The sequence below is a fragment of the Pelobates fuscus genome, chromosome 4, assembly GCF_036172605.1.
Source record: "Pelobates fuscus isolate aPelFus1 chromosome 4, aPelFus1.pri, whole genome shotgun sequence".
Classification (NCBI taxonomy): Eukaryota; Metazoa; Chordata; class Amphibia; order Anura; family Pelobatidae; genus Pelobates; species Pelobates fuscus.
Window position 1 is genome coordinate 294,263,524 of NC_086320.1, and position 24,935 is coordinate 294,288,458.

At 38.3% G+C, this 24,935-nt stretch overlaps 1 protein-coding gene across 1 annotated transcript in view; it reads left to right on the plus strand.

The window, feature by feature from the left end:
• Positions 1 to 24,356, plus strand: part of TGFBR2 (transforming growth factor beta receptor 2) — a 74,123-nt gene extending 49,767 nt beyond the window's left edge. The window contains exons 4-14 of the mRNA XM_063452214.1: positions 556 to 603; positions 1,167 to 1,217; positions 2,639 to 2,789; positions 3,510 to 3,706; positions 6,622 to 6,672; positions 7,301 to 7,469; positions 11,629 to 11,825; positions 14,154 to 14,935; positions 17,684 to 17,825; positions 22,014 to 22,141; positions 22,301 to 24,356. Coding sequence (XP_063308284.1) covers positions 556 to 603; positions 1,167 to 1,217; positions 2,639 to 2,789; positions 3,510 to 3,706; positions 6,622 to 6,672; positions 7,301 to 7,469; positions 11,629 to 11,825; positions 14,154 to 14,935; positions 17,684 to 17,825; positions 22,014 to 22,141; positions 22,301 to 22,480 — 2,096 coding nt within the window. The 3' untranslated portion in view covers positions 22,481 to 24,356. The remainder of the gene's footprint in view (positions 1 to 555; positions 604 to 1,166; positions 1,218 to 2,638; positions 2,790 to 3,509; positions 3,707 to 6,621; positions 6,673 to 7,300; positions 7,470 to 11,628; positions 11,826 to 14,153; positions 14,936 to 17,683; positions 17,826 to 22,013; positions 22,142 to 22,300) is intronic.
• The last annotated feature ends 579 nt before the right edge of the window (positions 24,357 to 24,935 follow it).

Sequence of the window (24,935 nt, forward strand, 5' to 3'; positions counted from 1 at the left end):
TGGAGGCAGAGGGATACTCTAGTGTTAATAATACAACTTTATATTCCTAAAATGATAGTGTTCGTTTGTGGTAGCTCCATTAGGCACTGTGTGTCCTGTTGGGTTCTTTCAGGCACTCCAGTAGCAGAGTGTTAGGACCTGTTGTCTGGCTGCACTATTTCCTTGAACAGGGGACCTGTATGCAAACAGGAGGACCTGTGAGCCACAGGTGCATTTGTAAAGTCATTATGTGGAGGAAGCAGAGGAAGAGTGGTGGATACCTTGGAAGACAGAAAGGGCAGAGGGAATAATTCCTGCCTGGAAGAACTGGTGGTTCTTGGGTCCCCTGAAGAAGTGACAGACAGTGTAGCAGGATAGGTCTACTTTGTCCTGTTACAGTGACCCAGCAGTGTGTCAGGCTCTGGGGTGGGTTAAAAGATACCTTTAATAGGTGAACAGGACTTAGGTGGCCTGGGTTTCTTTCTAAAATATTGACAAGTATAACACAACATTTTATTTTAAGCTGATGTTTTTTTACTTTTTAAATATTCCATTTTTTTTTTTTTTTTTTTTTAGAGAATCCAGTTTCATTCAACAATGTAAACGTGCCTTCACTCCAAAACGGTAAGATGCTTTGAAATTCATAGGTGTTTCATTTTTATCACGCATTATATCAATATGTGAGCTATTTATCTTGCACAAGTCAATAATTCACGATACTTACCAATGGTATGGCAAAAAAAAAAATCAAGTGCATCATTAACCAGAGATACTCTGTGAATGGTCATTGAAGAGGCTGTTGCAATTTATGGTTAGCTGCCCATAGAAGAACACAATAGCAGAATTATGTGCTTTACATAAGTACATCTCTAGTTGCCCAGTTAGCATAACCTCCTGCCAATCTGGCACACCCATTTTTCCCTACCTATGTTATCAGTGACATGTCTCTGGCATGCACCCTCTCCAAACTCACCCTTTCCTGGTTCAATGTCTCCTAATGTTTGTAAGTAGATACATACCTGTTCATTGTAATGGTTCAGCGTTTAGATTTTTTAAATCTAGTTGCTCTCTAGTACCTTTGCTGTTTTGTTTGTTATAATTAAAAGTAAACTATTATGCAAACTAAAACTTGTTACTGGTCTACATATGTTTCCATCATCATTACATGATGTCATTTTCTTTTACAGAGAATCATGTTTCTCTGAGCAGCACTACCGCTATACCTACACACCAAAAAGGTAAGATCATATAAATTACATGGGAAAGCTGTCAGTAAGCCAATCCCTTTGGCTAGATATGTATGCCAACCCCAGTGTAATAAAGGTGTTAGATATCCATTATAAACAATACTAGATATGTGTGTAATTATTAGTAAGATTCAATGCCTAGTACAATATATACAACCTACATAATACTAATGTTAGAAATAAATAACAATCTTTACTATACGCAGCAATATGCAATAAAACACACAGGTGAAATGCTAATATCAAGCAGTAAGTGTAGCACGTAACAAAAATAAGCAGTAAACATGTATTCCTGACCCTATAGTGTTAAAACTACCATTTAGCTCCCCCTGGCCTCCCTTGCCACCCTAAATATAGTAAAATCTTACGTGTATTAATATCTACATCTGCTGCCTCTGCCCCTGATGTGCCTGCTTCCCCATAGGATTGACTGAGACTGTCAAGGAGGCAGATCAGGGGTAGAGCCAAAACAAGTCAAACACACCTCTGGCCAATCAGCATCTCCTCACAGAGATGCATTGAATCAATGCATCTCTATGAGGAAAGTTCATTGTCTGCATGCAGAGGGTGGAGGCCCTGAATGGCAGTGCTGCACAGTGTGCATCACTGCCCCAGGAAGTACCTCTAGCAGCCATCCGAGGAGTGGCCAGTGGAGTTATTCATAGGCTGTAATGAAAAAAAACACAGCATTTTCTCTGAAAAGACGGTGTTTACTGCAAAAGGCCTGAAGGGAATGATTCTACTCAACAGAACAACTGCAATAAGCTGTAGTTGTTCTGGTGATTATAGTGTCCCTTTAACCCCTTATGGACCAAGCTTCTGGAATAAAAGGGAATCATGACATGTCACACATTGAGAGGTTAATATAAATAATGATTGGAGCTGATATAGCAAGCTGGTGGTAACACATCAGAGATTATATTGTCATTCTCTGAAAGATGTGCAATAAACATGCAAATGAAACACACAATTCTTAAAAGTCCACACAAGGACTGAAACGTTAAGGAATTAACATTGTCACACACAGCATTTTTATATTGCCTGCTTGAGGGATAGAGCAGTAAAGAAACCCACATTTGTTCATCAGAATTCTGAATAAGGACTTTTGAAACAGATGAGATTTGCATTATATCCGGAATATACACTGAATATGTACAATGTACAATGCAATATATACAATTAATGACAAATGTGTCAGACTGTAACAGGTTTTCTTTAAAAAAAAATTCAATTGAAATAAATTAGATTTGAAGGATTACAGATCTTATTGCATTATTTATGGTGGTTTGCACAGATTCTATGTAATAAGTATAAATATATACTCTCTGCAAAAATCGGAGTTCTCGTCCAATGTTTCTTTCTTTTTCTAGCAAGATGTAAACCTGTTATTTATCATTCTCTTTTTGTGACAGAATACCAAAAGTCATTGACCGAAAAAATTACTGAACGATTCTGCAGGATCTGTGAACCAAGGCCTACCAAATGTGCTGGTTCTGGGTTGTGTAGAAGCAACTGTGACAATTCTAATTTCTGTGAAAAATCTGAAGTGTGTGTAGCAGTCTGGTAAGTATATTACGCATTCAGTTGTTTACTTATTTTGAGACGCATAATATGGCAGCATGTTTATTTAAGTAACCAAACTTATTTAAGAACAATGGAAATAACGTAGCTGAACTGCTTACATTCTGATTAGGAAGTGTATGTTGCTTGTACCTTATTGTCAATTATAACAATTATTTAGGCCCAGTTGTGACACGGTAAAGCACCATCGAAATTAGGTTGTTATGGTGCCAGAAACAAAAACAATGTATCTTTTTTTTTTTTTACATAGACTGTTTTTTAAACACATTTATAGTAGTTTAAAACATATAACTGTGAATATTAACGCTGTGGAGCTCTGTTGTACACTCAGACACATCAACCATAGGGGGCTCCTAGAAAAAGATGGACATTAGGACAGAAAAGAGGGACAGAGAGATATGGGTCCAAAATAGAGATTCTTAGGATGTATGAAATATGTAATGTACGAGGGGGAAACACACCTTTTGCTCTTTCATTAGATCACTAGTAAGTGGCCCTCTGAGCAGCCATCTTGTAATTTATTACTAACCTGTGTATGAGTTGTGTTGAGCAGGAGTGTCCAACTTCCATCTGTTTTGGAAAACAACACGTGACAGAGAACTGTGGAAATTGTGGTCTGACAGCAGCATAAGGCCATGATTGATCTTTCTTTTTATCCACATATGACCAGTTAATAATGCCATGTGATTGTTTTATTTGCAGGAGAAATTCCACTGAAAAAAGTACAGTAGAAGTCATGTGTCATAATCCAAAAGCAGAGCTGTATGGTCACAGGTTGGACAACTCGATATCAGAGAGATGTCAAATGCAAAAGAAGGAATCAGTGGGAGAAAGTCTATACATGTGCTCCTGTAAGGGCTTACTGTGCAATGACGATCTTCTCTTCAGAGGAGCCGTAGGTAAGATAATATTATGGCTTGAATTGTTTCTAGGTGAGTGAATCTTCCTTCAATGCCTGTGTGTGTGTCTGAGCGTTTCAAAATATTCTTTTTAAAAGCGGTGTCAATTTAGATGTTTATTTTTGTCAGAGTAATGTTTATCTCCTGCAAGTCTGCATGGATATTGTGATCCTCTTATTATGAAGGCATTACACATTTCCAATCCTCCTACAATCTGTACTTCCAATATTTGTTTATTGTTTTGATCCTTAAAATGTGTGCCAAATGAAACTAGATGTTGGTTTCACATTGATGCATGAATGTGCATCCTAACCACAATTTCTTTACACCAAGACGCCTGATGAGAATATGATGTAGCTTTGTTACACCAGTGACAAAATATATGGTTTAAACCAATCTAGTCAAATAGGTAACATGTTTTCTCTCTCAAACAATAGATAGATCAGTTCTAGGCACAAGTCCACAACTAGTCCAGTCTTTGCCCCTGCTTAATCCATAGCATACTGTCATACTGTCATAGTACCACAGGGCTTTACTTAACCTGCAAAGTAGAAATTGCCCTAGATTGGTGACACTTTTTCATCTTTACTTGATTATACATGTATGTTTATTTAAATGAAGTTAATGTCTACATTAAAGGGACACTCTAGACACCATAACTACTTAATGTAAAATAAATGGTTATTGTGGCTCGAGTCCCTTGATGCCAGCCCATGGACTCCAAACACTACTCCAAGCACTATAACCACATCAATGAGATGAAGGGGTTATGATGTCTAGACATTTACTCCCTTTAAATCTACATTCACGCATAATCAAGTAATGATGAGAAAAGTATCAAGAATTTCCACTAATCTAGGTAATTATATCAATTTATTAATGTGAAATAGCTATATATCATAAGGCATAATATAGATAGCATCACAGATATGTTTGTATTTTCTCAATAGTCACAAATGCTAAGCAGAATGTGTACACATTTCAACACATTGTCGCTGTAGTTTTTATTTATTAATTAATTTATTTAGTTTAGTTTTGTCATTGAAATTACATGCAGACACGAGCAGATACACAGTATGTAACATACACATCAACAATGTCCCGTGTGTCTGTGTTAAGTACACTTATTTATAATCAATAATATAGTAGTATTGTTGCACAAATTAGATGAAAAAATAACCTATATAATTACGTCATATAAAATAGAAAGATTTAACTATTAACATGCTCAAAGTACGGGGAGATGCAATGATGTACTTAGTCATACCGTCATTCAACAATGGTTAACCTCTCTAAGTTTCCGCAACTGGTGTTGGATATGAGAAGAATGTTGAGCACTCTTTCCACATTTTTGTGGTTTCCCCTAGCACGTGCCTGCTATTTTAAAAAATAGCTTCAAGTTAAAGCCCGGGCTAGTCTAAAGAGTCAAATGGCCAGCCATGGAAAGCTTTTTATAGGTGTCAAATCTTGACAGTGCTTTCTTTTTCTTTTTAGAATCTGCAGTCAATGTAGTTTGCCGTTTCTCCAGATTCGACTTTAGTTCTAAAACCACAATGGTCCAAATAGGATAGAATTTAAAGCAATGTGAACCATTCTTAGACAGTTCGACTTCTTACTCTGGGAGGATGCCATGGCACTTCTGGTACCATAGCCACTATAGCAAACTCATTGAATTCCCATTGTGAAAACTAAAACCAGTATCATGGATTTGGTGATATAATAATGACTTAAAATGTGAACACATTGCATTGACCCATATTTCAGTTTTTGAAACACACTGAATTTTATTTTGCCTCTCTTTAAACTGAAAATGGTTTTAATCTCAAAATAGGTTGCTTCCTGTCTCCAAATACATGTCTGAAAATATTGTATTTTAATTTTCTAATATTTCCTTGTTTGAGTAAAACACTATTGGTTGATAGAGGTAACCCCTTCATAATATTTTCAGAATGTCACACATAAATCTTGATAAACATCAATAATTCAGAAATAAAAATAATCTGTCATAAGTATTCCATGTTCACCGAAGGTAAAATATTTCAATGCAAACTTTAGTTTTTAAGCATTGGTTTCCCTTTTGAATTAATATAGTATGACCTAATGCCAACCCCTTAAGGACCAAACTTCTGGAATAAAAGGGAATCATGACATGGTACACATGTCATGTGTCCTTAAGGGGTTAAACGTTCCTTGGAAATGGCCTGGTTTAATTAGGGCGCTACTGTTTTTTTCTGAAATATTGAATTTAGGATTTCTTCAGTTCCGCCACTCTTCATAAAATTTGAAATTAGTTTTGAATTGTTGACAATTCACACTTTAGTTTATAACCACTATACTTCTGTTCTAGAAAGCCTTGTCACTATAAATAAAGATATCACTTTTTCAAAGTTCAAAAAAAACAAGAACATACTAAAACAAGCTGGTTAATTTGCATTGTACCTGATGAATTCAGGCGTGTCTTTATTTTGAGTAATGACCTTTTGAGCAAAGATCTAATAGTTGGTCAGCCAGACTACTGCCTACTTGTCCCCTTATCAAATTGTTATAATTTCCTTATGTGTGATCTATCTGGACAAGTACGTTGCATGACATCTCTTAGAGTACCATAACTACACATGTACAACCCTAGTCAACAACGGCTCCCTTTTTGCCTGATGGAGCACCTTTTCAGATGAACCTTTCCACACTCGTGATTTGCATTTCATCACTGGCACATGGGCACTCCACCCCTTTGTACATAATTTGGGAAATACCAATCTGTACGCACATATCTATTCAAGAGAAATTGTGTAGTGCATGAAACACATTTTCTATTGAAGAAAAAGAATATAATGTTGCTTATCTACGATTGCCTATTTATTTAGTGCTGTTTAGATTTTGATCATTTTTACCTGAATTATTACCTTTTATTTCAGATGATCCGAATTCTCTAAGCAACAATATAGTTGTGCAAAATACCAATAAAGGTAGGCTTCTATGAAATGATTGATGTATTCATTTTTCTATCCAGACCTATGAATATGGTGGTATGGTGTTGATGATAGCATGAGGTCCCTAGGACCCCTTACTTAGAAGAGGATAGTGTAACCGATTTCTGGATACATGTTCAGCATGTGTGCTGGATAAAAAAAATACCTAGACATTTTTACACATTGCCTTATACTTTCTTTCTTTTTTTTATTTAATTTTATTTTATAAAAGGCAAAAGCCAATTGCATCTTACTTATTATGTGTGGTTTATGTGGGAAATAAATTATATATTTAAAATTATATATACACAATTATTTAATTATAATTATATAATAATATTATATAAATAATTTTTAATGGAAATCGGTGACAGGTTAATTTCTGCTGATTGCGGAGCAGTGTACAGTAAAAAGATCAAAATCATGACGCTGCAAATTCAGACAAAGAACTGCTTTCCAAATACTGCCAACAGAACGTTTAGAACGTTTTGGAGAATGTCATTAAACATTTCAGACTTGCTGTCCAGTGAATAGCTATGACATTATTTACGTTTATTGATCCCTGCTAAGATGCTACCATTTTAAAATCGCCTTTTCTTTTCTTTTCTATTTTTTTTTTTTTTAGACAATCTTTATGAGTCCAAGGATGATGGGACCGTTATTCTTAACAGACAGTGCTATTTATGTATTGTTAATGTTACAACAAAATGTGATACAACACAAGACCTATGTGAGAATGACTGCACAATTGTCACAACTTGTGAGTCCGCAAAAGAAGTTTGCGTAGCTGTCTGGTAAGTTGGTTTATTTCTGTATAAGGCAGTTTGATAGCTTGATAGGTGGTCTTAGGTTGGGTGCTTATAATATCGCAGTGCTGCTAAATTCCTAGTTAACAATGCACTTGTGTTTTATTCAAGTGTCTCCTTGAGACCTATTTTGACATCAGTATGTATTTGGCTAATCAGATAAATGAAATTAAAGTGGGGATAGTTTTACCATGTCAATTGAAATAATTAACAAGGTTGAGTAAAATGTCACCTTTCTAATCTTAGTTATTCTTCCAATCACCCCAGTAATATTCAAAATCATACTTGCTGGGTCAGGTATTCTCTTTCATAATGCCCTACAACTGCATGTCCTCTCAGTATTCTGTCCCTGGTGAAATTATTATTATTAGTATCTATATAGTGCCAACATGTTCCACAACGCCTTACAATTATAGAAAAGTGATATTTAGAGAAGATGAAGGCCTTGCTGAAGCGAGCTTACAATCTATCAGGTAGGCAGATGTGCATAAGAAGACTCACTGGTAAGGTGGTCTGAATGTAAGGCAGTGATGTTCAGGACTGCCATCAGAAATTTTGGGGTCCTTACACAGTTCAAAGCCTGGGCTCCCAGGGCCCACGCCAAGTCAACCCTCCATTCCACTACCTTCTCGTAGCTACTTAGAGCTGTGATCAGTGCCATCCCTGTTCTTCCTGCCGGCATGTATTGAGTGTGGGTAAACGGGATGTAGCGAGTAAATAGGGCTGTGTATAAAGGCTGTTGTGTGTATTTGTATATTAATGCAAGTATGATATACTAAAGAGACACTATAGTCACCAAGATCACTACAGCTTAATGTAGTGGTTATGGTGTCTATAGCAAGTCCCTGCAGGCTTAGCAAGGAAATCACTGCCATTTCAGAGAAAAGGCAGTGTTTACATTGCTGCCTAGCAACATCTCTAGTGGCAGTCACTCAGACGTTGAATGCTCCCCTTAGAACTGCATTGATTCAATGTATCTCTCTAAGGAAATTATGACGGGCACAGTGTGTCGTTTTGCCATGCATGCGCAATATCCTCCCAATGCTTTCCTGTAGGAAAGCATTGGACTGGCTGATATCGTCAAGATTGATTATTTCAGCCATGGGGACATGGCCAGTCGCTGCGACATAACAAGGTTAGTCATTAAAAATGGTGATAAATGTGCTTTCGATGTACATATATCAATGGTTTTATGTCAAGCAACTGACCCTCTTATGGAGTTCGGCTGCTTGAAATTTGACTGGCATTAAATCCAGATAAAAAAATAAATAAAAAATAATCAATTGGTTTTGGCTGATAGTATTAAAGTGTTATTTAAAGGAATACTGAAGTGCCAGGAATAAAAAACTGTAATCCTGGCACTACCGATCCCTCTGCCTTCCCCCTCCCTCGCGCTTCCTCCTACCTGGTAAATAAAGAGTTAAAAACCCTTTATTTACTTACCTGATCCCAGCGCTGATGTCCCTCAGTGCTGAGTCAAAGCTCCTCCCGCGACGAGCAGGGTCTAATGCGCATGTGCGGCAAATGCTGCGACAAATTTGATGCTGGAGGTCCTCATGCAGAGCATGAGGATGTCCAGCATCAGATAACGAACCAAAAGTCTGTTCCGATTCCGGAAGTGCCCCCAGTTGTTTGATAGACAGCCATTGAGGGCAGACTTAGAGCTGCAATGTTCTCTAGAACTGCAAAGTTTGACATTGCACCACTAGGTGCAAAAGGGACACAGCACCCAGACCACTTTAACGAGCTGAAGTGGTCTGGGTGCCTACAGTGTCCCTTTAAGTGTTATGTAGCCTTGTCCCCTAAGGAACTAATTTTCTAGAAACAGTAATACTTTTTATACCTATCTTGTGTTGTTGTTTTTTGTTTTTGTAATTTTCTTATCTGTTGTCCTGAGCTAATATATAGCTGGTGCCATTGTAGTTGCATTCAGCACTTAAGGAGAAGCTAGAAAAACATATGTAGCATATAAAATGTTTTACTGTACTTTACTGTTATTTGCTGTAGTATGACTTATGCACTCCCTCTACAACGTGCAATTGACTGTGAGATACCGATAGCGTGATAATATCACACCTGTATTGGATCAATAATTGTTTTGGAGAAGGAAGTACAGATCTGTCACTACATTGTGCTATACAGAGCCCTGTTTATTACCACCAATCAGGGCCGGACTGGCCCACCGGGATACCGGGAAATCTCCCGGTGGGCCATGGCACTTGGAGCCGCACAGTGCTGCCCCCAGTAGACACACTCATGTCAGGGCTGCATGAGCAATGAAGGTCCTCTGTCACCTCTAGAAGGTACTTTATCCACTCTGTCTGTCTCGAGCTAGACATAAGGAGCAGCAGCCAGCAGGAGCCTGGAGTAAGTGCAGGAAGGATGGCAGTCCCAGTCCCTGCCTGACCGCCTGCACACACAGAAATCATGTGACCTGGTAATCAGGCACATCATGGCACCCCACACGGGTCTTCTTAAAGTTTTGCTTCCTGTGTGTAAACTGCAAGGAGGAGAGGAGAGGAGGAATGTCAGAGCTGCTGGCTGGGAGTGAGATGTGTGAGCAGGGAGGCCTGTCAGAGCTGCTGGCTGGGAGTGAAAGGGGTGAGCAGGGAGGCCTGTCAGAGCTGCTGGCTGGGAGTGAAAGGGGTGAGCAGGGAGGCCTGTCAGAGCTGCTGGCTGGGAGTGAAAGGGGTGAGCAGGGAGGCATGTCAGAGCTGCTGGCTGGGAGTGAGATGTGTGAGCAGGGAGGCGTGTCAGAGCTGCTGGCTGTGAGTGGAAAGGGTGAGCAGGGAGGCCTGTCAGAGCTGCTGGCTGGGAGTGAAAGGGGTGAGCAGGGAGGCGTGTCAGAGCTGCTGGCTGGGAGTGAAAGGGTGAGCAGGGAGGCGTGTCAGAGCTGCTGGCTGGGAATGAAAGGGGTGAGCAGGGAGGCCTGTCAGAGCTGATGGCTGGGAGTGAGCAAGAAGGTATGTCAGAGCTGCTGGCTGGAAGTGAGCAAGGAGGTATGTCAGAGCTGCTGGCTGGGAGTGAGAGGGGTGAGCAAGGGGCCAGTCAGCTGCTGGCTGGGAGTGAGAGGGGTGAGCAGGGAGGCCTGTCTGAGAGCTGCTGGGATTAAAGGGACACTATAGTGTCAGGAAAACCGCTTGGTTTTCCTGACACTATAGTACCCTGAGGGTGGCCCCACCCCCAGGTTCCCTCTCCCGCAGCGCTGAAGGGGTTAATACCCCAGATGTAAACATAGCAGTTTCTCAGAAACTGCTATGTTTACATCAGGCAGGGTTATCCCTAGAGGGACCTGCCACCCAGACCACTTAATTGAGCTGAAGTGGTCTGGGTGACTATAGTGTACCTTTAAGCCTCCCTGTCTTATTTGTCATCAGCATGCTTTCAGAGGATTTTAGCAGTACCCTTAACCCCCCATGTACAAATTATCACTGTGCTTTGGATTCCCCCTTCTGCTGGATTAAAGCTTTCAGCCAGGAGCTGAGTACAGACCATCTGAAAGAGCAAAGTCATTTTACTGATTCTTAGGGTATATATATTCTGTGTATATTTGATGGTGTAATTATGCTTGCTGGTGTTTTGGTCTGTGAACCTGTGAACCTGTGAGGGAGTAACTATGAGTGTTTATTCTGTATTTGTGAAGGTATTACGCGTGTCAGTATGGATCCAGTGTGCGCGTGTCAGTATATAGTTTTGCTTTATCTGAGAGTTGTTGGAGTATTATGCATCTATACATATGCACAAATGTATATATATATATTTTTAAATTAGAAGTGAAATTCTAAATACCTGTATATTTGTCCCCGCTGGCAAAATTTTCCAGGGCTGATTTTTACTCCCAGTCCAGCCCTGCCACCAATGATAAATATTTAGAGAGGATAGGGAAAATGGGGACGCTGAGAGAAATGGAATAAAGTAGAGAATAACTGGTGGATAGAACAAGATGTATAGTGGTAAGTGCACCTTGTTTTTGTAACGAAATAACAAAAAAAAGTTCAACATCAAAAAAACAAAAAAAATTATAAGTAAAGAAATACTGAGAAATTATAATTATCAATACCTATGAGAGAAAACATGAAAAAAGTGCCATTTGAAGCCTACTGCATGTGCTGTATTTTACTTGGATAACTTTTGCTTTTTTTCAAAGGAGGAAGGATGAAAGTGAGACCACTACCATGGATGCAATGTGCCATGACCCCAGGAAGCCTCTGTTTGATCACATGTTAGATGACTACAACAGCTCAAAGTGCCTAATGAAAGAAAAGAAGATGGCTGCTGGTGAGACAATGTATATGTGCTCGTGCAATGACAGCGAATGCAACAAAAATTTATACTTTCGTGAAGGTAAGTTTGCTGCTGCATAATACTACTATATATAGATATATATTAGTTAAGGCAATGATCTTCAGCAATTCAACTCTGCTATTGTGTATACTCTTTTACTCTTATGAGTTCTTATTAAAGGGAAACTATAGTCACCCAGACCACTTCGGCTCAATGTAAGTGGTCTGGGTGCCAGGTCCCCCAGGTTTTAACCCTTCAGATGTAAACATAGCAGTTTCAGAGAAACTGCTGTGTTTACATAGCAGGGTTAATCCAACCTCTAGTGGCTGTCTTCCTGACAGCCGCTAGAGGCGCTTCCCCGACGCTGGATGAGAAATTCACATCCAGCGCGCAGAACGTTGAGAAATGCTTTCCTATGGACTGTTTGAATGCGCGCGCGGCTCTTCCACTCAGGAGCTGATGTCCACGGGGGAGCAGAGGTCACCAGCGCCGAGGGAGCCCTGCGCTGGATAAAGGTAAGTGGCTGAAGGGGTTTTAACCCCATCAGCCCAGCGGGAGCGGGGCCCTGAGGGTGGGAGGGTCCTAAGGATGATATAGTGTCAGGAAAACGACACTATAGTGATCCTTTAAACCTCTGTTTATTTCTCTTTCTCTTATCTTCTTAATGCCCGCTCTCTCTTTGCTTATTTTATCCTCCTGTCCCTGCCTGTATTTGACATAATGCACTTTAAAGGCTCTAAGCACCATCATGATTGTAAAATATTGTAAAACTAATGGTGCATTAACTCTCAGCTCTGAGAGTAGCTTAAAACTTCAATGATCTGTCAATCAGGTAGCCAAAATGCTTCGTTTCGTCTCCCTGATATAAAATGTGTACCTAACTTGGATTTAGCTCTCTTTCTCCTCTAAGGCTCTGCTGATTGCCGCACACAGTCCAGTATACTAGATAGTGACCTGATCGGTGTGTAAATTAATAGCTGTACACTTATCCTGTTTGATGAGTTGAGTTGTTCTCCGGGTATAAACTGCCTAATGGACATGGGTTTAAGGGACAGGCAAAGACCCCATAGAATGAGACACTCTTAGCTGGGGTAGTTTATGTACAGCCTTAGTCACTGCTTTATGAATATTGGTGTGTGCAGTGATCCCCAAGGGCGATCATAGCTACGGCTTAGGCTTTTCTCCAGAAAGAGGAGGAGAAAGATGTCCATTCAAATTGTGAATACGGCTCACCTATAATATATGACCTACCTTCTCCATTAGAAGTCTTACAGTTGCATTGATCTTTGGAAATCCCTGCAGTTAGACGTTCTTTTGGGAATAGAGAATGAGTGCACGCTACAATGATGCAATCTTTTTTATGGTGCTCAAAGTTATCTTAACTTAAAAACCAAAATAAAAACATGAACATTGGTAAGAGAACACTTAAATGTCTATTTACTTATCCATAAATTTAGTCTGGTTGATTTTTTTTTTTTTTACTTTCTGAAATTAAATAGCTTAGAAGACCTTGAAGGTGCAAAGGTTAACTTATGTAGTGGTTGGCCAGCAGTAAAACAGAAAAAAGAAAAGCCTAATGAGGTCAATATGACTGCCATCTAATAACAGGGAGGTACAATGTCTTCTTTAATCCCCACCCTCTGTGCCCTGGTTAGGCATATCTGTTAAACACTGACAAGCTACGATGTCTTACACTGGTCAACATCTATGCTTCCATCCATGGCTATTCGGTTTGGGCCTGTAAAAGTTTATTTTAACACCTATAAAAAGTAAATTTTCTTTTATAATCTCCTTATTTTAGCCTCAAAAAAGGCAAATAAAAATCCACCAATGCAACTATAAAAAAAAAAAGAATCCGTAAAGAAAAAATCAAAATGAGCCCATAGAGAGTTTTGCTTTGACTGACAATGCGAGAAAGGCCATGTTTTGAATTGTCTTTTACAGAGCTCTGATTGGTTGGCTTCCAAGGTCCTCTGATCAGAGTGCTCCGACATGCAAGTTTAGTTTGGTTCCATCCTTAGGAAATGTGCAATCATTTAGTGAATCACCGTGTGTGTAATGTCAAAGGGAATCTCTGAGCGCTAACAGAACTCAAATGCATATCTTACCCTGTAAGAGCCAGTAGTCAGAATGAAAATCTACAAAATATGTAATTTAAGGTAAGTGCAATTTTTGAGTTGAAGTAGCACATCTTTTGCATAAAAAAACAAAAAAAAAACGTATATTTTTTCAACCTGGAGTGCCCTCAAAGTTCACATGGAGGATAACTGGCTCCTCTAAAGTCTAAAATTGTATTATATATATTTTGTATTATATCTTATATTATATATATATAATTATATAGTGTGATATATCATTCAAACTCTTTGTATTTTTTTTTTTCCTTAGTGGTTAAAAATTGGAACCCTTACGTGGCACTGATAAGTCTTCTTCCACCAATTGGGATTGCTGTAGCAGTTATTATCACCTTTTACTGCTACCGTGTTCTAAGGAAAAACAAACACCCCAGTGAGTGGGACAAGCATAAAAAATGCACAAAGCATAAGGGATGCAGTGATGATCATGCCATCATGATCGATGATGACCGTTCGGATATCAGCTCAACATGTGCCAACAACCTGAATCACAACACAGAGCTCCTACCCATTGAACTAGATACTTTGGTCGGAAAAGGCCGTTTTGCTGAAGTGTACAAGGCAAAACTTAAGCAAAATACTTCCGAACAATTTGAAACAGTCGCTGTGAAAATTTTCCCTTATGAAGAGTATGGATCCTGGAAGATGGAGAAAGAGATATTTTCAGACATAAATCTGAAACATGAAAATATTCTGCAGTTCTTAACTGCTGAAGAGAGGAAGACTGATCTTGGGAAACAGTATTGGCTAATCACTGCCTTTCATTCACAAGGCAATCTGCAAGATTACCTAACAAGGCACATCATCAGTTGGGATGGTCTCTTAAACCTTGGAGGTTCTTTGGCTCAAGGGGTGGCCCATTTGCATAGTGACCACACACCGTGTGGAAGACATAAAACCCCAATTGTTCACAGAGACTTAAAAAGCTCAAACATTCTTGTAAAAAATGACCTGACTTGCTGCCTGTGCGACTTTGGCTTATCTCTTTGGTTAGACCCTTCTCTAAGTGTAGATGATCTTGCTAATAGTGGGCAGGTGAGTAAGAGTTCCCAATTTTTTGGAGTAGCTGTTAACTGTTCATTACAACTCTAATTCAGTTCTACTGAACCATATTTTGTTTTTAAACTCAAGACCCCTTAAGTTTGAGAATGCATATGATATTACATTCATGCTGAATACATTTTACAAGATGCATGAGTGTTGCAAAGTATTTAAAAATGTGGAGATTTCGTTTTAATAGATCTATGCATCTTGTGTAGACGTTTTGTGGTGTGCAATGTTAGAGATAATAAAATGTCCTCTATACTGCAACATGTCCAGAAAAAATGGCTTACAGGGAAAATAAATAACATGCAGTTGATGGAAAACCACAATATAATAAAGATATGATATATCTTCTGGTATAACAACTACCAATATTTTTTTTAGGAATTAAGATTCTATGAATTCCATCTGAACGTGAACTCTGTGACTGTGGAAGGGCATAATATGTGCATTTTGAATGCATTTGTCAGTGTGGGAAAAAAACATTTTACCCTAAACATGACTTGTTATGTGCACGTCGCTATATCTTACTCCTCTACACATGGAAACATACATTCTCCTGTACAGTGCAGGCAGGGAATACAATAATTCACAGTTGGTTTAGACAGGCCAGAAAGACTATGGTAAGAACAGGCGTGGTGGAAAACAGGCATGGAATTACCAACCGTGCAGCTATTGTCACTGTTTCAGGGCACCAATGCTCTCACAGGCACCATGGAGCCCTGAAATAGTAAATTCAAGGGCTGCAGAGAAACTTACCAGACACGAGGGAAAGCATTTGAGATGTGCAGAACAGCAGGATAACTGTATCTATGTGTGTTTGTTGTATCTGTGTCAGTGTGTGTGATCTGTATATGTGCATGTGTGTCAGTGTTCCTGTATATGTGCATGTGTGTCAATATGTGTGTGTCAGTGTGCATATGTGTTTATCTCTTAGAGTCTATCTGTGTGTATATGTGTCTGTATACAACTGTGTGTGTCAGTGTGTATCTTTGTGTGGCAGTGTTTGCATGTTTCTGTGTGTGGCAATGCGCATTGTTATGGTATATAGCCAATGAATGACAGGCAGCCGTAGGCAAACCTAGAATTGCTGGCCTTGCATCCATGGGTGACATATCATGTCTGGTTCACCGCTCTCACAAGGCTGATGATGCCGTACAATCAGATATTCAGTGGGCCTATAACAAGCATAAGTGGCAAAACTATATTTGTTTTAGTGACTTTCCTAACTTGGAAGTTAACTTGGAAGTTAACATAGTTGCAAAGAATAGTGTATGCTTTAACATATATATATGTATATGGTCCTACTGCGCTCTGGCACAGCAATAACAGGAATTCCTCTGTTAAAGTGAACCTGCCACGACATGTTCACTTTAAGGAAAATTATCACATAACCATTTTAAATTCCTCATCCAAGAAGTACTGAGCACGTTCTTCATTATTATTATTATTATTGCCATTTATATAGCGCCAATAAATTCCTTAGCGCTTTACAATATTATGAGAGGGGGGATTTAACTATAAATAGGACAATTACAAGAAAACTTACAGGAACGATAGGTTGAAGAGGACTCCACAGTCTACAAAGTGAATGAAATCAGGTGTTAAACATGCCAGTTTTTATGTTCTAATGGAACAAAACTTGATCTTCACAAACCCTGTCATTACTCTCCACCAAAGACTTTATTTACATCTATTATTCCCTAAGTTCCAAATCATATTTTACTATTTCTGTCAAAATCATAGTCTTTAAAGCAGTGGTGGAACTATTGTAAAGAGGGCTCTGGTGAAAGAAGTTTTCTTGGGCCCCCTATAGCGGCCACAATGCTTTTCCAGCTGGGGATCTAACATATGCCGATGCTCGCGAGGTTGTATTTGTGAGCAGTTTAAATGTAGACAAGTTTTTGTATAGAGCATGTGTGTGCATGTAGGGATTGTATTTGTGTGTAGTGTTAACATTGGAATCCAGTTGTATGTTTGTATGTACTGTTACTATTTGAAAACAGCGATGTACTTGTGTGGCATGTGTTTGTATTCAGTTATGGTATTTTAATGCAGAGGTGTGGTTGTATGTAGTGTTGGCGTTTTGAATGCTGTACACACACACACACATATAGACACTAACACATACACACACACTGCCCAAATAATATTACAAATCACTATTTAATTGATATACCCTCAATTGAAACATGCATTCATTTTATAATGCATTTTTTAATTTGAGGTTTATAAAAAATAAAATAAAAAACCTTGTAAAAGCTGCAGATCTCTTGTCTGCAGCCTTTGCAAGCCCTCACCTTCTTGCCCTGCCCAGACTTTCTCTGGCTGTCCAATCACACATTTCCCAATGCAGCTCAATGAAAAGTATTTTTAAGACAGGTGCACTGAGCAACTACCTGCCTCAGCAGGTAAGCTCCACCGTGCTAAACAACAAGGAAGTAACATGACCAGTCTGACAGTCAGGGGTGTAGCACAGTTCATTTATAAAAGTGGCAATTTCCATTGTTAAAGCACTATAGGTGTGTGGAGTGTTTCTTTAACCCCTTAAGGACACATGACATGTGTGACATGTCATGATTCCCTTTTATTCCAGAAGTTTGGTCCTTAAGGGATTAAACTATTCTTATGTTTGGCAGACATGTGTATTAATGTTATGGCATTCTTGTAATACATATGTAGACAATGTTTGCAGCACTTTGACTTTCATTTACAATGTTTAAATTCTTTGTTCTATAGGTTGGAACAGCGAGATATATGGCTCCAGAGGTCTTGGAATCTAGAATTAATCTGGAGAACATGGAATCATTTAAGCAAACAGATGTGTACTCAATGGCACTTGTGTTATGGGAAATAACATCTCGCTGTACTGCCATTGGAGGTAATGATAACATTTCAGGTTTTTGCTAAAAATATGCACAGAAAGGGATTTAACATGTCATGCTGTCCTGTAGCCAAGTGCTAAATGTTGAGCGATATTCTGTTGGTTTCTATGATCGTTTCTTTTTTAGACGGGTAACGACATTTAATATTTAATAAAATGTTGAAAATCACCCGTAACGTGTGTTAACGGGACACTACAGTCACCAGAACAACTACAGCTTAATGTAGTTGTTCTGGTGAGAATAATAGCTCCCTTCAGGCATTTTTATACAAACACTGCCTTTTCCGGCAGTGACACCTAGGGACACCTCCAAGTGGCCACTGGAGGGGCTTCCTGGCTCAGGGCTGCACAGTAAGCAGTCCTGCCGTTCAGCGTTCCCACGCTCTGCATGGAGACGCTGAATGTTCCTCATAGAGATGCATTGATTCAATGCATCTCTATGAGGAGGTGCTGGTGGCCCCGCTCCCTTGCCATAGGAAAAGCATTGGATTGGCTATTGGATTGGCAATTTTGATGATGTCAACAGGGGGGGGGGGCAGCGCCGGCGGACCCATGGATAGCTGGAAAGAAGGTTAGTTTTAACCCATTGTAAGGGGGGGTAAGGGGGGCGCAAGCCACCTAAAGGGTTGGTTTTTACTATAGGGTCAGGAATACATGTTTGTGTTCCTGACCCTACAGTGATCCCTTAACTTCTGTTTCATGCAATGTTTCATTTTCTGTTAAATTAATAAAACATAATTCAATTCAGACAAGACATAGCCAGGGCAAACAAAGAGAAGAAATGTAACCATTGTTTCATTTATTTTCTGCTCTGCATTCTTTCTCTATGCTTATTGCTAAGGACAATATGACATTATTTATAACAGTGAACAGGGAGTTTAGATGGAAGCACCTAGTTGGAGGATGAAGAGGTTTATTTCTACATTCCATTAGATTTTTTACACTTTGCAAATATATATTTAATATATAAAGGGATAAGTAAACATAATATTAAGCATCCTAAGAAGTGACAGTTCCCCTTTAATAAAAAGCTGCTACGTACAACCAAGATCAACATTAGGTACATATTGCACCGTGATGTGCAGATGCTTGAAGTGCTCCGTTGACAGGAGCCTGTTTTCCTTAAAATTGCTTTTGTTTTCCAGCAGTCACAGGGTTATTTAGGTTAATTTATTAAGCCGAATTTACACACTGCTGTCACGTGACGTCAGTATATTAACACACCTACTCAGTGAGTACCTACTTCACACCTGAGCCACCATTTTGAATGCTAAACTTACCTATTTATTGAAATGAGTTCAATTTATACTTTTTCTGTTTGTATAAATTCTGCAGCTTCTCATGAAAAAAACTAGTTTATGCTTCAACGCTGAAACATATGAAGTGGGTAAATTGCAATAATCATTTATATGACAAAATCATTTAAAAATGTAAAAAAAAAATATCACAAAAATTGCAAAATACACAGGTATTTCAAAGATGCATTGACACCCGGGGAAGAGAATAGACAGGAACAGGATAGACCATAAACCAAAGCTGAGTGTATATCACGCCTAGCGCTGTATTGGCCGCGAGGCAAAAAAGGCATTTGCCATGCGCTGCACTTTCCAAGGGGCGACAAAAAACACACCCCCAAATGCCCCGGCAAATACCTTGTTAGCCTTAGGACAGGCGGCTAGCTGACTTCAAGGCGCACGCGCCGCAGACCAATGCCGGGAGCGGGAATATGACGTCACATTCCGGCTCCCGGAATCACTCCGCGCCTGGAACACATTTTCAATCTTCAAAAATATAACTCCATAAATAGGCTTTTATGAAGATTCAATATGCGCCTTGGGATAAAAACTAAAACTTGCCCTCAAGACTTGCATAACTTGCGTTTCAGAAGGGATGCTTGTAACATGCTAGTACGGAAAGCTCTATACTGGGATATGGTGGGTCTGTTCTTTATGTTGTCACCCTGATATTGAATTAACAATAGGACGGGTAACAGAGCCCTGGGTGTTGATGTTGCTCCCCTTTTCCTGTTGTGTATGGGTGATGAGTGAAATATGGCAACATATCTTTGGTCTAAAAAAGGAAATCCTGCCAACCAGTTCCTGAGGAAGGAACGTATTTCCTTGGTGCTTAAATTATGTGTATTCTGTGTCTACTTCCTGTCATGCACGACTGAAAAACAAAATCACACGTACCTCCTCCTGACGAATGAACCCCATGTAAGCAGTTACCTCTTCTTGATGAATGAACCCCATGTTAGTACTGTTGCCACTTCCTGCCTCCCTCCCTGCCCGGCCAGCAGCCCCACTGGACCCCAGGTAAAAAAAAAAATCCACCCAGCTCTCCCAAAGGTGGATTTAAATTAAAATAAATAATCTGTGAGTGTTCGGGGGAAATGTGTGTGTGTGTGTGTGTGTGTGTATCTGGCTGGCTGTCAGTGTGTGTGTGTATCTGGCTTTCAGTGTTTGTGTTTTTATGTCTGTCAGTGTGTCTATATCTGTCAGTGTGTGTCTGTGAGGGAGCGTGTGTGTCTGTCGGTGTGTGTCTGTGAGCAAGTGAATGTGTGTGTGTGATTGTGTGTGTTTGTCAGTGTGTGCGTATCTGTCAGTGATTGTATGTGTCTGTCAGATTGTGTCCAATCAGCGTGTGTATGTTAGTGTATCTGAGTGTGTGTCTGTCAGTCAAAGTGTGTATTAGTCTTTAACAGGAAGAGGTGTGTCATTGACAAGAAGGGGTGGGGCAAATTTAAATTAGGGGGTGCCCAAGTTCCGTCATGCCTAGGGCAGCACAAATCCAAAATACACCACTGATCACGCCTACCCTGAACTCTTCCTTAGCAGCTACACATATGTACCTACCGTATTTTGTGTTTTTAGGGAAACTTATTTTTTTGCAGGTTTGATGCGGCTTTGTTTTATGTATTGCCCACTTAATATTTATTTTCTTACTATTGGAGAGTATAAAGCATTTTTTTTTTAATGGAATGCTAAATCTGAATTATTCTGAACTCGCTTAGTAGGCATTTTTATGAGTTCATTGCCAAGTTAAGTATATCATCAATATTAATTGAAACTATGTCTGTCAAAGCCCTGATGTGTAAGCGCTTACAAGAGATTATATTATCAAAAGCAGTAAAAATAAAAAACCTAGTAGAGTTTAAAAATATAATTTATCTAACCCTGTCACCTGCAAAAAGCATTTGACAGTTAACCACAATTAATTGTAATAATACACCGTTTCTTTCTGAAATGAAAACATGTGAGGAGTTGAAAGAAATTGATCATTTTGATATTAGATCCTTTAGAAATACTCCATGTCTTTGAACAGTTGAGTAAACTGTGCATTGATCTGTAAAGATATGCTTCTTATAGTGACTATATAATTACCTTGTCACTCCATTGTTAATGGCATGTTGTGAATGTTTGTTGTGTTTGTGAATGGCATCCCTCATGAAGTTTTAAAACCATTGAAGAAAAGTAGGAATAATCTAGTGGTCCAATTATTAACTGAACAAGTAAAACTCTTATTTCCCAAAGTCTTGCTATCACTGAGAAGGCAATTCCTTATGCTTACCTGAAATCGGTTATCTTGCCTAGCATGGCTCGAAAGCAACATAGTTATGTTATTTCTGTTCATTGTAGACTTTTAATAATGTTTGGAATGTTTGCATTCCATCACAGAAGAAGAACGGTTAGAATGTGCGAGCTATTCAACGTGGCCAGCTTTTTTGGCTGGCAGAGCATTATGGGAAAGTTGGTCACAGCATCTGAAGTGACAAAGGTTAGCCTACATTGCCTTATGGAAAGTGGAGTGTTATTTGGGAAGAAATATGAGGCTCTGCTATCAATACTGCGACATCTGTGACTATGTAATACAGAAGTCGTTTGTGTATACCACTATAATGCACATTGTTTTAAAGGGGTTGTTTTTAATGTACCACTCAGTAGATCATCCAGAGAATGGCTGAAAATGAATCTGAGTTTGTACATCTTCTCCTCCTTTACTGCTGTTCTTTAAAATGTTAGGAATGTCTATATGAGCTAGCTTGGCATGTTAAAAATCTCAATAGGCATTTAAATTACCATGTGTTCAAATGCTGAAGAGAGAGATATTGTCCTTGGTGTTGTATACATGAATGGTCAATTGTACATTAACATATATTTTTTTTTCAATGACTTTCCTGTACAGAGGTAAAAGACTATGAACCTCCGTTTGGTTCCAAAGTGAGGGAACATCCCTGTGTTGAAAGTATGAAGGACAATGTATTGAGAGACAGAGGTAGACCTGAAATAATCAACCACTGGCTCAATCACCAGGTAATTTTTCTTATGTGTCATTCTCTTCCTAAAATTGTTTATCATACAATCAAAAACTGCCCTAGGGAAATAGTTGTTTTTTAGTTTTGGATGTTGACTCTGCTCGTACTAGCGGAATATTTTCACTATTTTAATTCTAATTTTTAATTCTTGTTCCAGGGCATTCAACTTGTCTGTGAAACTATAACAGAATGTTGGGACCACGACCCAGAAGCTCGACTCACTGCACAGTGTGTGGCTGAGAGATTCACAGAAATGGAGCAACTTGACAGACTCTCAGATAGAAGTTGCTCGGAGGAGAAGATCCCCGAGGATTGTTTAGAAGACACAACCAAATAAAAATACTCTCAGGAATTCCATTGACTATATAATGAAAATCCTGTTTTTACGAATGGGTTTTTTTTTCTCGAAAATCTATGCAATTAAACTGATTTGAATATTGCATATATTATGCATTTTAAATATGAGAAGAATATAGAACGAAGTTACATTGAAAACCAGAACAGTATATATATTTTCTGAATTGTACTCTTCCATTGCCACAAGATGAGCATTTAGAGGCTCCTCAGGATGACATATAGCCATAATATTTTTGCACTTTATCTGTATAAACTATACAGTGGCTTTATGGTAGGTAAGTATTCTGTGCGATAAACCAAAAAGTCTTCCTGATTAAAAATGTATAATACATAGGAAAGAGAAATTATGATAAATGATATAAAATATATATATATATATATTATTTGCTATTACTTTTTACGAAACAAAGAATAAGCTGTGCGTGTGTGTATTTAAGTGCACTGAATAATCAAGGATTATCTATGAGAATTTCTATGAATAAAGGTTTTTATATCAAAGAAACAGGAGTTTTTGTAGGAAAAGAAAAAAACTATTAGGGCACTATGCACAATAAAATGTTAATAAAAAGGCTTAAACAAGTTCATAACATCATGGGTATAGATTGACACCATCATAGATGTAACTAGAATATGCTATTTTAGAATTTCTAGTTATTTTTTATATTATAAAACCACTCCATCATATGTAAAGAGGAACTGCTATGTGTTTATTTTATTTCAGGTTTTGTTCTGGTTTATCTTAATTGTAGCAGGATATGGCAAAATTTGGAAACCAGAGTTTATATAGGAACAGCCAATTGAGCAGTAAATGGCTCCGTATAACTTAATATACGTTTTTCACCTAAATTTCAACATATGAAAAAAAGATGTTATAATTCACATGAGGAAATGTCAGTTTTAATTTTGCATATTTTTGTACAATTTTACTCAAACTGATTCCAACTGGACACTTTCTGTTTTGCTAAAGAAATCTGATGAATTAAAATTCAAAGTTTAAATAATATTATTTATGTTGTGTATCATCCTAACAGTTATAATGCATTTATTTCTAAAAATTTAACAAAATTGAGGAAAAGCTAAACACAAGCTACATGTGCATTAGGAAAGGGACACTCCAGGCACCTTAGGTGCAAGAATCATTCTGGTTTATTTAGGTTTTGCGAGATACCTGATGCATGGTGTTTGTAAAAAAAAACAACAAAACAATTCTTAACTCATCTTATCTCTCTTTGAGATATCTCTAAGAAAGCAAAAATACAGCTATATATTTCCCATGTGGGATACCTACATTTCTCTCATTGCTTTCTATGATAGCATTGTACATGAGGCTGTAAGTAGCCACTTAGAATCAGAGGTCTGCCTGCAAGTAGCTTAATTCATGAAAATAATGAATAAATGAAGCAACTTTAATAAGTTCACATTAGCTACAAGGTGGCTTCTTTTAACTTGGTAGGTAGTTTCACTCTTTTCACTCATTCTTTTTTAAATGTTTTGCTGACGGTTCTGCTCCGTACTGTACAGCTTTTAACAGAAAGTTTTGTATTTTTGTGTTTTTATTTTTCCATCCCGGAAAATCTGTTCATGTTACATATGCTTCCAGTTTTAATAAATATAAAAGAAAAAGGTTATATACGTTTGCCCTCTAATATTATCAACATGTAACAAACTTATTTTTTATACAGTGTATATTTTGTCATATAGAGAAGCAAACATATGATTATCAGATTGTGATTCATAGTAACAGAACACTTTATACTCACAGAATTTAACTAACAACATATTTGTATTGTAATGATAATACACAGTACACTATTGTGCAATGTATTTTATTTTGATAAAGAAATGTTTTACTCCATTGTCAGTGTCTATCGACTTTTTCTTAACCATAAATATTGTTTTATTTGACCAATGCCCGAGTGAAAAATTACTAGAATGAAATGAACAAAATATATCCTTAAAGATTGAATGTTCGGAAACTGTTCCTCAAAGAGTAGGACTCTATTTAATATACCTTCTGTTTCAGTATTTTATTATTAACAGTGCCAGAGATGTACTTATTGACATCTGTGTTAAAAATAGGGTTCCCTCTTGTGTATTAATCTGTGAAGGCTTGCTATGCTTCTCTTGTAAAAATATGAGCTATGTGTTTCCAGAACCCTGGTCCATAAAAGTGCCATAACCTCTTAATTACAGTAGCAGTGCATCGAATACCTGGTAGAAAAATGTACCACCTGCTTCCAATTACAGAATGCAAATGGGTACCAAGTATGCAAAGATACACCTTATATAGTCCTAGTTCCATCCTCTCTTATTCACCTAAATATATGTTAGCATTTGCAGTGCCTTTGAAAACGTTTCCTGGTGAAAGGATCTTTTCTTAGCTACAACACTGTTAACCCATACCCACTTATCATCAGTGTCTTAAAAGATACATG